This window comes from Sordaria macrospora, chromosome 7, assembly GCF_033870435.1.
Source record: "Sordaria macrospora chromosome 7, complete sequence".
NCBI classification, from domain to species: domain Eukaryota; kingdom Fungi; phylum Ascomycota; class Sordariomycetes; order Sordariales; family Sordariaceae; genus Sordaria; species Sordaria macrospora.
In genome coordinates, this window is record NC_089377.1 from 1,597,885 (window position 1) to 1,612,604 (window position 14,720).

General features: G+C 52.1%; 4 protein-coding genes and 1 non-coding gene across 5 annotated transcripts; 4 read left to right on the forward strand and 1 right to left on the reverse strand.

The window, feature by feature from the left end:
• The first annotated feature begins 953 nt into the window (after window positions 1-953).
• On the forward strand, window positions 954-3,175 carry SMAC4_03257 (uncharacterized protein). The gene is made up of 2 exons (XM_066089916.1): window positions 954-2,538; window positions 2,607-3,175. The coding sequence occupies exons 1-2, from the start codon at window positions 1,584-1,586 to the stop codon at window positions 2,939-2,941; spliced, it is 1,290 nt and encodes a 429-aa protein (XP_065947721.1). The 5' UTR covers window positions 954-1,583; the 3' UTR covers window positions 2,942-3,175.
• A 279-nt stretch (window positions 3,176-3,454) lies between these two features.
• SMAC4_03256 (uncharacterized protein) lies at window positions 3,455-7,501 on the forward strand. The gene is made up of 5 exons (XM_066089915.1): window positions 3,455-4,593; window positions 4,724-4,740; window positions 4,877-6,017; window positions 6,080-6,352; window positions 6,416-7,501. The coding sequence occupies exons 1-5, from the start codon at window positions 3,841-3,843 to the stop codon at window positions 7,310-7,312; spliced, it is 3,081 nt and encodes a 1,026-aa protein (XP_065947722.1). The 5' UTR covers window positions 3,455-3,840; the 3' UTR covers window positions 7,313-7,501.
• Window positions 7,502-7,775: 274 nt separating this feature from the next.
• SMAC4_03255 (uncharacterized protein) lies at window positions 7,776-9,187 on the forward strand. The gene is made up of 4 exons (XM_024655447.2): window positions 7,776-7,923; window positions 8,056-8,383; window positions 8,507-8,884; window positions 8,963-9,187. The coding sequence occupies exons 1-4, from the start codon at window positions 7,873-7,875 to the stop codon at window positions 9,151-9,153; spliced, it is 948 nt and encodes a 315-aa protein (XP_024511334.1). The 5' UTR covers window positions 7,776-7,872; the 3' UTR covers window positions 9,154-9,187.
• A 2,308-nt stretch (window positions 9,188-11,495) lies between these two features.
• Window positions 11,496-12,146, forward strand: SMAC4_03254 (uncharacterized protein; the record flags this gene model as incomplete). Its single annotated transcript, XM_003352885.1, has 1 exon — window positions 11,496-12,146. One exon carries the CDS (start codon window positions 11,496-11,498, stop codon window positions 12,144-12,146), a length of 651 nt encoding a protein of 216 aa, XP_003352933.1.
• A 1,268-nt stretch (window positions 12,147-13,414) lies between these two features.
• On the reverse strand, window positions 13,415-13,564 carry SMAC4_14087. Its single transcript has 2 exons — window positions 13,527-13,564; window positions 13,415-13,450 (listed from the first exon to the last, which is right to left on the reverse strand). It is a non-coding gene; the product is annotated as a tRNA-Ser (tRNA).
• Window positions 13,565-14,720: the final 1,156 nt, after the last annotated feature.

Genomic DNA, 14,720 nt, shown 5'->3' on the forward strand with positions numbered 1-14,720 from the left:
TCCCAAGGTCAGTGCTGAGATGCTGACAAGGACAGAAATGGATTCATCTGATACCTTCCACTTACGATGGCCTGTACTGGACACTCTGCTCTCTGGTCAGATACGTCACTCTGCAGGCTCGACTGTTTATGTGAATGTTATGCGCATGTGTAATTCTTTCAGATCCCGCAAGACCTTTCTCTAGTGTTGCTCGCGTTTTTTTGCTTCGATCTTTATCCTTTTGGACATTTGGTTGGATCTTCAAGGCTCTTGCTAGGTAACCAAAGCTTTGACCATAAATTTGATATAGCCGATATGGTGAATGTTAAGGTCTTCGGTGGTATCATGGCAGCGAGGCGGATTCATACAATTCAATTGCTCCGGCATAGCTTAGACTGTAATATCACGTATTACCGAGCTGTCGGTTCTTTGAGGTCTGAGCCCTAGTTCTGCCCCTTGGATTGAAGGTCAGTCCCGTCCTCCGTGAGTGAGAAGTTGGAACATGGGGACAGACCTTGATTTCTGCACAACCAAGCTTTCAAACAGTACTATATGGACTCCGGGCATCCGGTCTCAACAACCCTGGAAGTTCTCTTTCTCAACCCAAACCCCGAGGCAGTGCCTCGTAATGCAGGGTTTTGAGATTCTCAGGGTGGTTGAAACCGGATGCCCCGAATCTATACGGTATGTCAACTCATCCTGTACTCGTTAGGGCTTGGATCATCTTTCTGACCCTGACGCGCCAAAGGGAAGATGGGCGATTCAAGACATGACGAGTATCGAGGAAGTATCTTGGGTCGAGAAACTTGTGAAAGGAAAACAGATCTTTAGTGTTAACATTGCAGTTATCAACCATTGGATTTCCTTCGAGAAAGTCAATTTGAAGATCTCCCCCATGTTCATGCAAGGCACTTGCAGATCACCCGCGCAGTTTGTTGCGTGGATCATGGGTGAAAATAAAATAAATCATTGGGACAAGGTGAGGGTGTTATTGAAGTTGTCAGACTGAAAAGGTTGGAAGAGGAAAGCTTGCTGATTCCATTGAAAGTCAAGACGTCAAGTGGTTGAGCTGAACCAGAGGCACAGTGATATGACGATATGCCCAGAGATGGGCAAGGGTCTAAAGGAGTACCCCAAACCTCCACATCGTGGAAGGATCCAGGATGAACCGTCAAGAGCGGAATTGGAGTTTGTTTCAAACGGCCCGCGGGGGTGGAGACTCCCCTATGCCGGCCAATGTGGGGCGAAGTGCGGAGGAGCTGAGGGGGCAGGCGGCTTGCGTCGGACTTGACCTCACGGAGGTTGGTGACAAACCGGCCATCCGCACTTTCACTTTTCCATATACTTTGAAGCTTATCAACTACTGCTACACTACTCTGAGTTCACCGTAGCAGTTGTAACCGACACGACTTCTTTTCCCGTCTTTAACTGAAGCTAGACTGCAGGGCAAGATCTGTCCCCTGGATTCTTCTTTCAGACAAGGAGCAACACAATCATTTACCCCCCCCGTGCTTCGCCTTCTTGGTTCTTCTACTCACTCGCCATCTGCGACAATCTCGAACTTGACACTTTTTACTGCATCAACAACTCCACAACCAGAAACCATGGCGCGTTCGTGGCTTGATATTGACCCCTCCAGCGACTTTTCGCTAGCCAACATCCCCTTTGGTATCATCGACACTCCCGAGGACGTTACACGCCATGTGGGTGTAGCCATTGGCAGCTACGTTCTCGACCTTAAAGAGTTGGCTCATCGGATCGGCGCAAATAACCTATTGCCATTTGGTGCACACTCTACCCCAGGAGTCTTTGAGACGCGCACACTCAATGCCTTTGCGAAGCTGGGGAGATCGGTCCATCGTCATGTCCGAGAAAGAATCCAGGATCTTTTGTCAGAAAACACAAGCTGCCCGCATCTCCTAAGAGACAATGCCGAGCTCCGAGAAAAGGTACTCTGGCCTCAACATAGAGTCAGAATGTTCCTTCCCATGGACATTGGTGATTATACCGACTTTTACGCCGGCTACCATCATGCCTACGCCGTAGGTGTCATGTTCCGCGGCCCGGCAAACGCTTTGCAACCAAACTACACCCACTTGCCCGTTGGATATCACGGAAGAGCCTCCAGCATCGTCGTCTCAGGCACACCAGTGCGTCGCCCCGTCGGCCAGATCCTACTGGACCCCAAAGCTGAGCCCAAGCAGCCAACTGTGGCACCCAGTCGAAAGCTAGACATTGAGCTTGAGCTGGGCTGCTTCATCACCAAATCAAACGACCTGGGCCATCCAGTCAGCATTGACGAGGCAGAGAAGCACGTGTTTGGCTACGTTCTCTTGAACGATTGGAGCGCGAGAGACATCCAAACTTGGGAGTACGTCCCGCTGGGCCCATTCAATGGCAAGAACTTTACCACGACCATCAGCCCCTGGGTTGTGCTTGCGGATGCGCTGGAACCGTTCAAGACCAAGGGAATCGAGAACCCGACGCCGCTGCAGGATTACCTCAAGGAGAAGAGAGAGGAAACCGTCTTTGATATCCAACTAGAGGTGGACCTGACAAGTAAGTCGATTCGCATCGGCCGTTCTTCGAGTTGACATGGATCGCTAACAGCCAACTCCTCCTATCAGCTCCGGACGGTAACACAACCACCATTACCAAGACCAACGGAAAGAATCTCATGTGGTCGTTCCCTCAAATGATCGCCCACCATACTCTTGGAGGATGCCCGCTGCGGAAAGGTGACCTTTTAGGATCGGGAACCATCAGTGGACCGGTGCCAGAAGAGAGCGGTAGTCTGCTTGAGTTGAGCGAGGGCGGCAAGCGGGTTATCCAGCTCAATGGCGGCGAAGGTCGCACGTTCCTCAAGGATGGAGATACTGTCACCTTCCGTGGTTTTTGTGTAGGCAAGGAGGGCGAAAGGGTCGGCTTTGGCGAGTGTACCGGACGAGTGGAAGGCGCCTAGTATGGGCCCAGCCCGCCATTCACATCCCTTGGCTTCAGACCCATTGGGCAAAACAAGTAGATGTTGCAAAAAGGATTCGACATACTGCATATGGTAGACGTTCGATTTGAAAATGCACATCTGGCGGTGGATAATCGGAGCTAGACTGTATTGATACCCCCTAGCTCAAAACATAGCCGCATTATCAGTTGCTTTTTCACCATGTATCGGGATGACCAGGTGCCGAATTAGTAATGCCCATCGGATGTTTCATATCGTCCAGAACGGTCAAGATTGTTTCGTGTCGAGTTGTCTCATTACCGGCAGAACCTTGTTTCTCGAATTGGTCGGTGGCTAGCCCGTCTCGGACATTAACAAAGAGAGTTGTCCGGGCTTCGAGCCGGGGACCTCGACGACTTTAACAGGCCGTGCGGAGACATTTGGAGGATCATGTCCCCACCAGTTCCCCGCTACAGCCCAGTTTTCAATAGTTTAATCACGTGAGAGCGCTTTAATTGTTAGGTAATCCTGTACCTCCCGTCCCGTCTAGCGGAAAGTCTTTCCCGCTTGCAGGTTACAGTAAACAGAGACCTGCCCTGCAACCATTTCATTTACAGCACTGGCCGCCAAATCGCATTGTCTCGCTTGACTTTGTTTCGCAGTTCCTTATCACCACGCAATTATTACCAGGGTGGCGGGCCAGGCAAAACCGCATACAGTTCGAGACCCAATCTAATTCCAAAGACAAAGAGGTTGAAGAGCCCCCGGGGATGAGGGAGGGGCTAAAGTGGAAGCACCCGCTGCAACTGGAAACACTGGCCTAGAACGACTGGAACCTGGAACCAAGAAGCTAGAGGCGGTCGGGTCGGCAATGAAGACAAGTGGAATTTGAGAGGAAGCCCATCATCCACTGACCAAATATGGATCTTCTCGAGACACAGGTCAGCGATTTGCGCTCCTTCCTCGGTGCCGGAGCTCTGCCTTCAACAACAACACCCACTGCTACAACAACTTCATCCCCAAATGCCATAGGTACAGCTGCTGCTGCCGCTATTCAGCAAGGAACGTCTGGCTCAACACCGGGACCTGGTTCTGGAGGCGCTTTGGGTCTGGGTTCAATGTCGGTGGCAGGGCTGACGGGTGGTGGAAATGGTGGTGGTGGTAATGGTGGCCATGGTGGGATGCCATCGAATGCCGCCTTGTCGCCGCATTCATCTACTGGATACTCACTCCCGAATCTGAACCCTTACACCACCAGTCACCACCACAGCCAAGTGCAACAACACCAGCTTCAGCCGCTCCAGAGTCACCCGCGAGACTTTGGGTCTCACGATTTCGCTTCCACCGGTCCCATGAGGGCGGCTGAAAGCGCCAACCATGGGGTCCCCCGACCATCGATCGCTAGTAGCACAACCGCCTCCCTCGCCAACCATCATGATGCCTACCGTCGCAACTCGTCCGTGTTCTCCCCGCGCGGCGACAATTCCGCTCAAAATGAAATGAACGCTATGAACTATGACTCCCCGGCAGCACAGTCGGATACCCAAGACCACCCTACCGGAACAGTATCTCGAAACAACAGCACTACCTCGGGCACTGCTGCTAAGCGCAAGGCTGGCGACGACGATGGCGTTTCAAGCTCTACTAAGCAACAGCGGAGTAAAAGAAATAGAGTGTGTAGCTTCTCAATCCATACCTACCTTATGCCTCATCCAGTCCTGCCTCCTTTCATCCCATTTTAGCATGTGGAACTGGTATTAGACTGTACACGGACATGTTAGCTAACCTCCAACTCGCTCGTAGTACATTTCAATAGCATGGTATGGCCACCTCGTCCCCTTCCTCTTTCATTTCTTCTCACATCTAAGAAGACTTTCATCCCTCAACGGACTTGGAGACAACCTCATCCCCTTCTTTTGAGATGCGATTACTGACCGCGGTCCTCAACGTCCGCAGTAACGAGTGCAAGCGCCGGAAAATCAAGTGTAATGGCCAGAACCCGTGTCAACGATGTGGCCATCTCAACCTCCAGTGTCTCTATGCGCCCAATTGTTGCTCGCACAGTCTCAAGGATTCGGACGAGTTCAAGCAGATGGCCGACCAAGTGACTCGTCTTCAAGACCAGGTCGAAACTCTCTTCAGCAACATGAGTGCCTTGCGCCAGGAAGCCCTCCGTCTCGCCCCAATACACGATCGCATCTTGCCTCTGCCTTCTGCGACAGTCACCCCTTCGCCATCGACGGCCTCCATACCCCAGTTTCCTCGGCCTCTCGCTGCTTTGCGACCACCTTCGACGTTCAATGGACCGACTAGCATTGCCTTTACTGTCGACGTGGCCAAGAACACCTTGCACAATATGGGATACGCCGGTGCTAGCGAGGCGCCCGACGACAGCGGCGACAGTGGTGCGCAGGCAGAACCAACACCACGAACATCACCGACGCCACTACCCCCGCTGCAATCATCAGCCTACCAGAGACAGATCGATCCACTGTGGGAGTTTGACCCGGCCGAAATAATCCGACTTTGCAAGCTGCACGAGGAGGAAGTTAGCGTCATGTATCCTCTCATGAAGATGGATAATACTATTCGACATGCGACCGAGCTCTCCGAGTGGATGGAGAAATCGAAAAGACAGGGCTTGGTGCCGCCGGAAGCCCAATATGAGGCACTCACCGACGACAGAACGCTTCTGCTGAAAATCGTTCTTTGTTGTGCCTTGGCTATTGAGGAACACGGAAACAGCAAGAAGGCAGCTCGGCTGTACGACTCGATCGAAGCTGTTACCATGAAGACGTTAATGAGTGGGCCTGCCGATGTCACCAAGTTACCCTACTTGGCTCTTGTCGCCGGCTACAAGTTCTTTTCGAACGACGAGCTAGCGGCCTGGCGCATTATGGGCCAACTAATGCGGCTATGCTTCGAACTGGGTCTCCACCGGCGAGAGGGCATTGATAAGATCACCGACCCCCAGGACAGAAGGAACGCTCTTAATACGTTCTGGTCCGCTTATGTGCTGGAGAGGAGGTGGAGCTTTGCTACGGGTTTGCCCTTTGTGTGTCACGACGATAAGATCGATCCCAAGCTGCCCTACCCGGTAAGATTCGAGATATCGGAATCTCCCACCACCCAAGATCCCCACTGACCGTTCCATCACAGGACGATCACCCGTACTTGCTGGCCATGATCACTTATTCTAGGCTGGCCGCTAAGATCTGGAAGCTGGTAGACTACTTTGAGCCGGCCGTCATCCGTGAGCTGAAGCCTCGCGACTTTGAAGAGCTGGACAGCAATATCATCGATTGGTATAACAGTGTCCCGGAAGAAGTCAAGATCAATTCGCTTGATCCACTTAAGATGCCGATAGGGCCGGCAGGACATGTCTACGATACCCAACGTTTGCAGATCTGGACCCGACTGAGGCTCAACCAGGTACGTTGATCCATCCTAGAGGGTTCTTCGAAGAGAGCGGTCGCTTACTGATTTTTCTTTTAGATCCGGATCTGGCTATATACCCCAGTGCTGCACAGCGCCATCAGCATCGTCGAAAACATGCAGTTCGCACGCAAGGCTGTCGACCTAGCCAAGGAGACGATTCATTACTTGACAGATCTCAACGCCACCACGAACATCTACCGCCGCATGCAAATGTTCTACCACCAGTTCCTCACCTCCGCCATCGCCGTCTTGTTCCTCGCTTCCACCCACGCACCAATCCAGTTCAGCGCCTCCTGCCGCAGGGAATTCTACATGGCTCTCGAACTGATCAAAAACATGTCGGCAAAGTCATGGGTATCGCAACGGATATGGCGAACGATTGGGTCCCTCAAGAAGTACGCTTCTCGGCTGGGAATGGAAGAAGACAACTCAAACACTTCGAACCCGACGACCCGCAATACAAACACCATTGCCAGGCCGCACAGCCGCTTCCAAAATGACGTTGCTGGTGATAGTCCTGCAAGTAATGTGTACAGCCCTGGTGCTGCAGCATACTCCGGAGGAGGACCGTTTAGCCGCTCCGACGCCGTCTCTCAAGGGACCAGAGGCGGTGGCGGCGGAGGACTTGCCTCTGGCGCCTCAACCCCGGCGGCTCATCAGAGCCAGCAGACCCAAGGATTGTCGCCGCCGGATGATCAGACCAACGGGCTCAGGCTACATACGGAAATGTCACGCATCTTTGAGAATATGCAAGGAGTGCGGCAGGGCGTGAACAGGATTCACTCACCCGATAATATGTCCCTAAGCAGCGGCGCTGGAGGCGGTGGTGGTGGGCACTTTGCTAATCTGATGAGCCCTCATGATGCTAGTATCGCTGGAGGTAGGGCGTCGATGGGAAGTCCGGCGTCTTCGAACGGGGCGGGGGTGTATCAGCAGCTGAGGGATATGTTCTAGGTGCGCAAGTACCTTGGTGAAAGAGAGGTGGGGAGGCTGGTTGTTAAGCTTGCAGATGACAGTTATACGAGCAGTTTAAAAAAAGAAAAAAAAGTCACATATGTACATGATGATACCCATAGCATTACATAGTTCGAGAGTCAATGTACCAGACAGGTCGTTAATGGACACACGTCCCAGCACTGATACTCCTCGGAAAAAGATGGTGCAGGTTCATAAAACCAAATACTTTGAATTTTGGCACTCAACCCGGAGTTACCTCTAATCCCGGATCCTCCCTCTGCCCGGACACAAAAGTGGTTCATCCCCATCGTGCCTTCTTCCCCGTCTGTATGGGATCAGCACGGAGGGTCGCAGCTGCAGGCAGAGTCTCTTCAGGTCTTCAGGGCATTGATTACATCAGCCAAGTGCAGGGGTCTTCGTCAACGACATCGATCTTTTCCAACACCAACTCACTCATGCGTTTTGCCCAGATTGTTCTCTAGTGTACCACCGCAAACTGAACATCTCCCAACTCCAAATCCCGTAGCAATAATCTGATAACGAGGGGACCTACCAAAATGGCCACCGCCACAAAAACAGTAGTAGCAACAGGTGCTTCATCTGGCCTGGTACTGTACCCAACCCCTCCCGTCCTTCCTGCTCAACCCCTCCATGTCATGTCTGCTTCAGCATGCCACTCTCTCCCTCTTCAATCTTCAATCAAGTCATAGCCTAACTAACACCCCTCCCCCCCAACACAGGGTTTCTACGTAATCAAGCACCTCCTCTCGCAGTCCTCGCAGCCATACAACTTCATACTCGGCGCCCGGGATGTATCCCGCACGCAGAAAGCTTATCGATCTGCCTTCGCCTCTGAGTCTCTGAATCCCCACTCCCTCGAGATCTTGCCGCTGGAGCTGTCTGATTTGAGAACTGTCAAGCGGTTTGCGTCTCGAACGCTGGACAAGCTCGGCGATAGGAAGATCGACTACCTCCTGCTGAACGCTGGGATTACCAGTGGGGCTGGGACTGAGAAGCCTGGGCCGGGTGGGAGTAAGTGGTGTGAGGGGCTGGTGGTTAATCACTTGTGTGAGTCTCCTTTAGTCCCTGGGTTGAGTGGCCTGTGTGGGCACCAAACAAGGCTTGATTGTCTGGGTGTAAAGACACATGTATTAGAGAGCCAGAGCTAACTACCTGGGTGTACGGTACCAGCCCAGCATTATCTAACACACCTCCTCCTGCCTGCGCTTCTCCGATCTGATGGCGGTAGGAACGATACCAATACCGATACTACCGGCAATCCCGAAAGTCGCATCGTGGTAGTCTCCTCGGGTGCTATCCGCCGCGTCACGGACCCAAGCACGCTCGAGAAGGATCTGCTCGCTGGCTCGGGCAAGGACGGAGACACGGTATACGCCGAGACCAAGTTCGTGCAGCTTCTCGGGGCGCACTGGTGGCGGAGAAAGCTGAGAGACACGGGCTGTAAGGTGGTGGCGGTCAGCCCTGGTTTGATTCCCGGGACGGGCATTGGAAGGGGAAGCGGGATGGTGTTGAGTATGGAGATGAAGGATGCTAAGAGTGTGGACGAAGGTGAGTTGACCTTTTTTTTTCCCATGGTTCTCTTGGTGTTGCCACAAGCTGACGGAGACGGGAAAAAAAAAAATACAGGGGCGCAAAGCATCCTGCGGGCTTTCACGCGGGACGATTTCCCCGAAGATTCTGACCGCATCTTCTTGACGAGCTGGGGAGAGTGGTGGGACAGCGATACTATTGGCAAGTCTCTGGATAAGGAACTACAGGATCGGTGGTGTCTCGGGAAGGAGGAGATTGAGGCGGGAGAGGGGTTGAAGGGGTTATAGTTGTTGAGGGGGAAACACGACACTGTTTCCAGGCATATTCCGTTTTGCTCAAGGAATTTTCTGCTCGCGACGGTCAGTTTTACTATCTGTAGTTCTCTATGTTATTCTCTGTAGCTGGAATTTGCTTTGGTTCTCTACCACTAGCGAGGAACACGTCTTCACCGCTCAAACGGCCGTGTAGAAGTATATGTTCGCCGAATATGGTATCTACGCCTTCGGTTCTTTCCCCAGTTCGTTGCATTTCCATTTTCTCCCGAGATTCTCACGATGGATTTTAGTTTTGTGCCCTAACACTCGGTCAGCTTCATTCTAAAATGTCGAAGCTCTGCATCTTTCTCTTAATGCTACCTAACCGAACTCCTCATCGAGTGGCTGTATCTCTAGGAGGGCTGGAATCTCCACCAACTATACGGCAGCGTGAAAGAACAAGGGCAGTAGGGCAGGGCAAATTTTAGGGACCTGTCATACACCAAGCATCACTATCAGGCAACCCGTCAGACCATTCGTGCTTTGTGCTATCAATGGAAGTATAAGGCGAGAAGCTGCGGAGTTCGGGCCACCGGTTGGTAGTTGAAAATGTGTCTCGTGATATCGATACAAAGGCAGGGAAGACTCTCCGTTTAAACAAGCGTCTCTTATAATAGCCTCGGTTTGGTTGTTGCGAAGAACCTCAGTGCACATGGGTGGTGGCACCGATAGCACGAGGTAATAAAGGCAGTGTAACCATCACGGCCGCCAAGATTCACGAGCTTTCAGGGCCAGACTCTTCGGGGCGAACGCCTGTGAAAAAGCACCATTTCCACTTTCTCCAGTCACGATAATGCCCATTGTGAGATGGTTGTACCCTTTGATAATCAGAGCGGTATCAGCGCTGTCGGTACCTCTCCCTACGTACCCCTAGGTTCAATGTTGTGCAACCATCACAACAGCTAACGCCAAGCTTCACGAGAATTCCAGGGCTGAGTTCAGTTTCTTCAGAAGAGCCGAGAGCGTGCATAGCACCAGGGGCATCTCAGCCCCCGAATTGTGATTTCCTGTGGGGGTGTACTTGGGATGGGGCGATAATTTACCTACCTACCTAACATGTCGACATTTTGGCGATGAATGATGACGGCATGTCATGTCTGTTGAGATAAAGTTGTTGAAGGAATCGGTATTCTGGCACACCCAACCCATCTACAGTGGAGTTAACCTACCTGTAGCCCTCTTTGGCGGAGGTTTTGGCCTGTCAAGGGGTTTACGGGGAGTGGAGCACGTGCTGGCTGGGCGCTGTCATGTGAATGGGGCGGTCGCCGGAGTACAGGCCGCTTTTTCTCTCTGGAGCCTAAGATACCTACGGTGGGCGGCCTTCCATTCCGTATTCCGCTCTTCCCGATCCGGCATCCCGGGTGTAGCGGCGCTGCGGCGGTGGGGTTGTGACGGGCTGGGTCAGGGTGGGCTGGACTGGACGGGTGGTTGGTAGGGTGAAAATTTCCATCACGGAGAACCAACAAGAATGTAACGCGGAATGGGAAATGCCATCCTCGTTCAAATAATGTGAGTATCTCTACCTGACGCTGGGAAGATGTTACCATGCCATGACAATATCACAAAATGAAGTGGAATCCGACTCTGTCTGCACAAAATGCGACCTCAAAATCAAAGTCACGAGGTGAGCACACCATCCCGCCCATCCAATCCAAACTTTATACCGTGCCGCAGCAACCACGATATCGCTCGTCGTCGGTGTGCAGAACCAGTGGATGTTGCGGGAACGGCACACTCAAATACGAGATATACGTACTAGCTCCAGTGGCTCCAGTGGCTTCCCAACGGGGTCTAACGGCGGGGGCCCTCCCACCCCCGGATTGTGGGAACGCCAAGAACCCTATAGGCCCTTCCCAGGCGAGCCAGTGACGAGGTTATTCCGCCGTAAGCTGGCGTTCGCAATACGAACATCGTCACTTCCACTTGCGTTTTGCAAGCAGGCAGGAAAAGTTGGTCCACGCCATGTTTGCGCCATGTGGGCGGAGTTGGTGGTTCCCTTCCGGCGGTGGAAAAGTTTGCTGTGATGATCGGAAAACTGTGGGCTTGTTGGTTTTGTATAAATGAAGGGCTGATGGACTACTAACAATCGTTTTGTGTCTCCCTTCTCTTCATCTCTCCTCATCGATATTTGTGTCTCACCAGATTGACACAGGAAACGCGCATCAATCACCCTTCCAGAACTTTGTGTGACAAGACACAACACAGTTGATCCGCCATCGTTCTTTCCCTCCCAGACCAAACTACTTCAAAAGTTCAGTCCCACCAACTTCCAACTTTCGCATCACGGCGCCAGGCCACGACCACAACCAACCAAAATGAAATCCACAACCACCCTCCTCACCGCGCTCAGCGCTTTCGCGGTTGACTCCGTCATCGCTGACTTCGACGGTTTCTTCCGCTTCATCGGTGGCAACGCCGTCATCTCTGGCGAACGTCTGCGCCTCAACAACTCGATCCCGTGGATCTCCCCCGGCGTGTCTCACGCCCCTTACAACCCGGACGACCACTACTCGCGCATCAACATCAAGGACACCACGCACAACCTGCTCTACGTGGTCCCCACTAACCCGCACCCTCCTCCGGTGCCCGGTTACTACGCCCTTTCGGGAACCGAGGGCGTGCCCGACGCGTACCGCTTGGTGCAGACGTATCGTCCGGATGAGGAGGGCAGCGTGAACCTGTACAAGGAGTGGAAGGTCAAGAAGGCTTGCGATAAGAGCGGAAACAAAAACGAGACGAGGAGCCTTCTCAGGTACGGCAATGATTTGTATGGCGAGTGGAGGTGGATTGCCGTTAGGGAGATTGGGTATACCGGTGCCGAGCGCTGGGTGCCGTGGTGGGTTAAGCCCTCCGCGGCCAACATTGGAAACTTGACGGCGTGGGATTATGATGTTGCGGATCTGGAGCTCGTGGCTGCCACCGGCGGCGTGAACTCGAATGCACCCGGTGGTGTTGAGGAGAACTAAGGGGTGGGCTTGAAGAGGACTAGGGAGGAGGAGGAGACTGGTTAGAGGTCGAGGAGTTGAGTACAGATACTCGGATTGTTGAGGAGGAAGTAATTGGGTGTTTACGGTCCACGGGCAGGCTGTCTATAGGATGACTGCTGGCGTGTTGGACATATCTTCTTGCACATAGCTTTCAGCCGCTCTCGCGCTCTTCAACTTTATTTTCTACCATATTTCGTTAAGCCACATGCTAGGTATTCTTTACCGTTGTTCGCCTCAAGCTCCATGAAGCTAAAGTCGATCTTCCTTTTGCCATGGTGGATTCATTTCGCTACCTTTGGACTTGGACAAGGATATTCGTCGGCACTAAAGATCTAGTTGACCGTCAGCATTGTCAATAAGTTTACGCCGAGGGGCCGGGTCGTGTCCACAAAGGTAGCTGTGTTGGACAAAATAATTTTTCGAATTGGATGTAGAGAAAGGGAGTCTTTGACAGTATAATCCAAGCAGAAAGGAAGGTGAATCAAAAACATGGCTGGTAAGGACACGATTGTTTGTTGTTCGTCTTTCAAGCAGGCCGGCTGCCAAAACTCCAGCTTTTGCCTTTTTCGAGATGTATCCTCCCGTCAACAAAGGCTGAGTGTATGGTCTCGAAGTTCCATCCCCAAGCTCGAAGTCCGATCCTTTTGGTCCATCTCTGGGACAGCATGGTATCCAAATCTCATACCCCGGCAGACCGTTAACTACGGCTTCAACACTTTATGGGAGACGGAAATAGCACGACAAAATGATAACAACGACAATGAAACCACCCGTGGTCGATACCGTACAACAACCGAGCATCTCGTGTATAAAACGGCACCAGGGCCCAAACCTCATCTTCTCCCTTTTCACCCAAGACTAGCCTCGACAGGAACCATTCAAGACAGCAGCAAGAACATCATCACAGACAAAGTCTTTTCCCAGCCAGTCCTTTCATCATCTTAGCTTAAAATACTCGACATCCAAAATGCCCGAGAAGCGCCTCAAGCCAAGCTTTCAGGTCAGCCGGATGACTTGCCCCGACCCAAACAAGAAGAAGGCAGAGGACAACAAGCAACAAGACAAGAAGGGTGAGGGTCAAAAGAAGGATGAGAAGAAGTAGTTTCCTTCCGTTCTCTTTTCTTTTCAAAGCAGCACTGGCAAGAACAACTTCCATGCCACACAAGCCGTCACCAACACAATGGGAAAATCACCAGCCAGCTTCAAAATCAACCAGAAGGGAAAAATAAATAAAAAATGAAAAGAAATGCGCGATCCGGGATTCGAACCCGGGATCTTACACTACGGTTGCCACGGCCGCTCCACACATTGTATGTGGGTGCGTCCTAGGAGGGTTGCCACCTTCCCCTCAGCACGAGTTTCGGAGTGTACGCGTTAGACCACTACGTCAATCGCGCTTGTTGTTTGTTGAAGGGAGGACACAAAGACCTGATATATATACCACGGCGGAAGGAAGGAAGGAGCACGGGGACTTGGTGGGTGGGAAGTTACGTACCTTTAGGTACCTGGAGGTGAGGTGGTCTTGCTCCTTCGACTTCGTTGGGTTGGATGATTGGTCCCCCGCGCTCCCAAGCTTGCCCTTCCTTCCTTCCTTCCTTCCTTCCTTCCTTCCTTCCTTCCCGCCTTCCGTATGGCAACAAGCCATCCCGCTTGCCGAATCCAACCGACTGCCTCTCATTATCGCTGTCTCGTCGTTTTCTTTTGGAGTTCCCTGCTTTGCCCCATCACCACAGCTTGGCATCTCTCTTTTCTATTCTCGCCAGAGGTCCCACGCTGCCTCCCCCACCGCCACACCATCCATTCAGATTTTCATTAGGTTAGAACTCTGATAGTAGAAAGTATCTGCTCCCCTCATCGTTAATTGTGACTTCTCTTATTGTTCTGATTTGTTCGTCGTGAGTACTTTGCAATTGTGAAATCAATTTTCAGCTCGTTTTGAAGCTTTTCCTACATCCGAGCCGTAGACGGCACTGGGGAAGTGTCTTTATTCCAATGTTAGAGGCACTGAACTGTGAATCTCATAAGTTGAATGACCCAAGCCAGATATAGTTCGCTATCTGGGCCCAACGGTGAGTTCGGTGTTTTTTGACCAGCTGGGCCAAGGGGGTAGCCTCGACAAGGATCAGAACAACCGCCGAGGAGCTGTCAGTGGCTCACTGCCCGGATGTTGACGATATGGATGTCCAAAATGCTTTTCCAAGAGGACGACACGGCATAGAGGTACAGAGAGGCAAAAAAGTGCAATGATCTTTCCACCCATGTCATGATGGGCGAGGAGAGATAGAGCCTGCACGGGAAATGCGCCAAGACTCAAGATGCAAGGCACGTTGAGGATCCCAAATAGGAATGCACAGGGGGTGTTACTGTGCTAACACTTGTGCACAAAAATAACCACGATGTAGGATAGCGCGAAATCTGATCGAATGCGTATCTTCCTTCGAATCTTTCCTACAACCTGCTCTCCCTCCACAACCAGCTATCCGAAGAAAGCAAGAAAGAACAACATCACGACAGAATTTTCCAAAGCTCCCGTCCGCAACCCAAACTACTCAA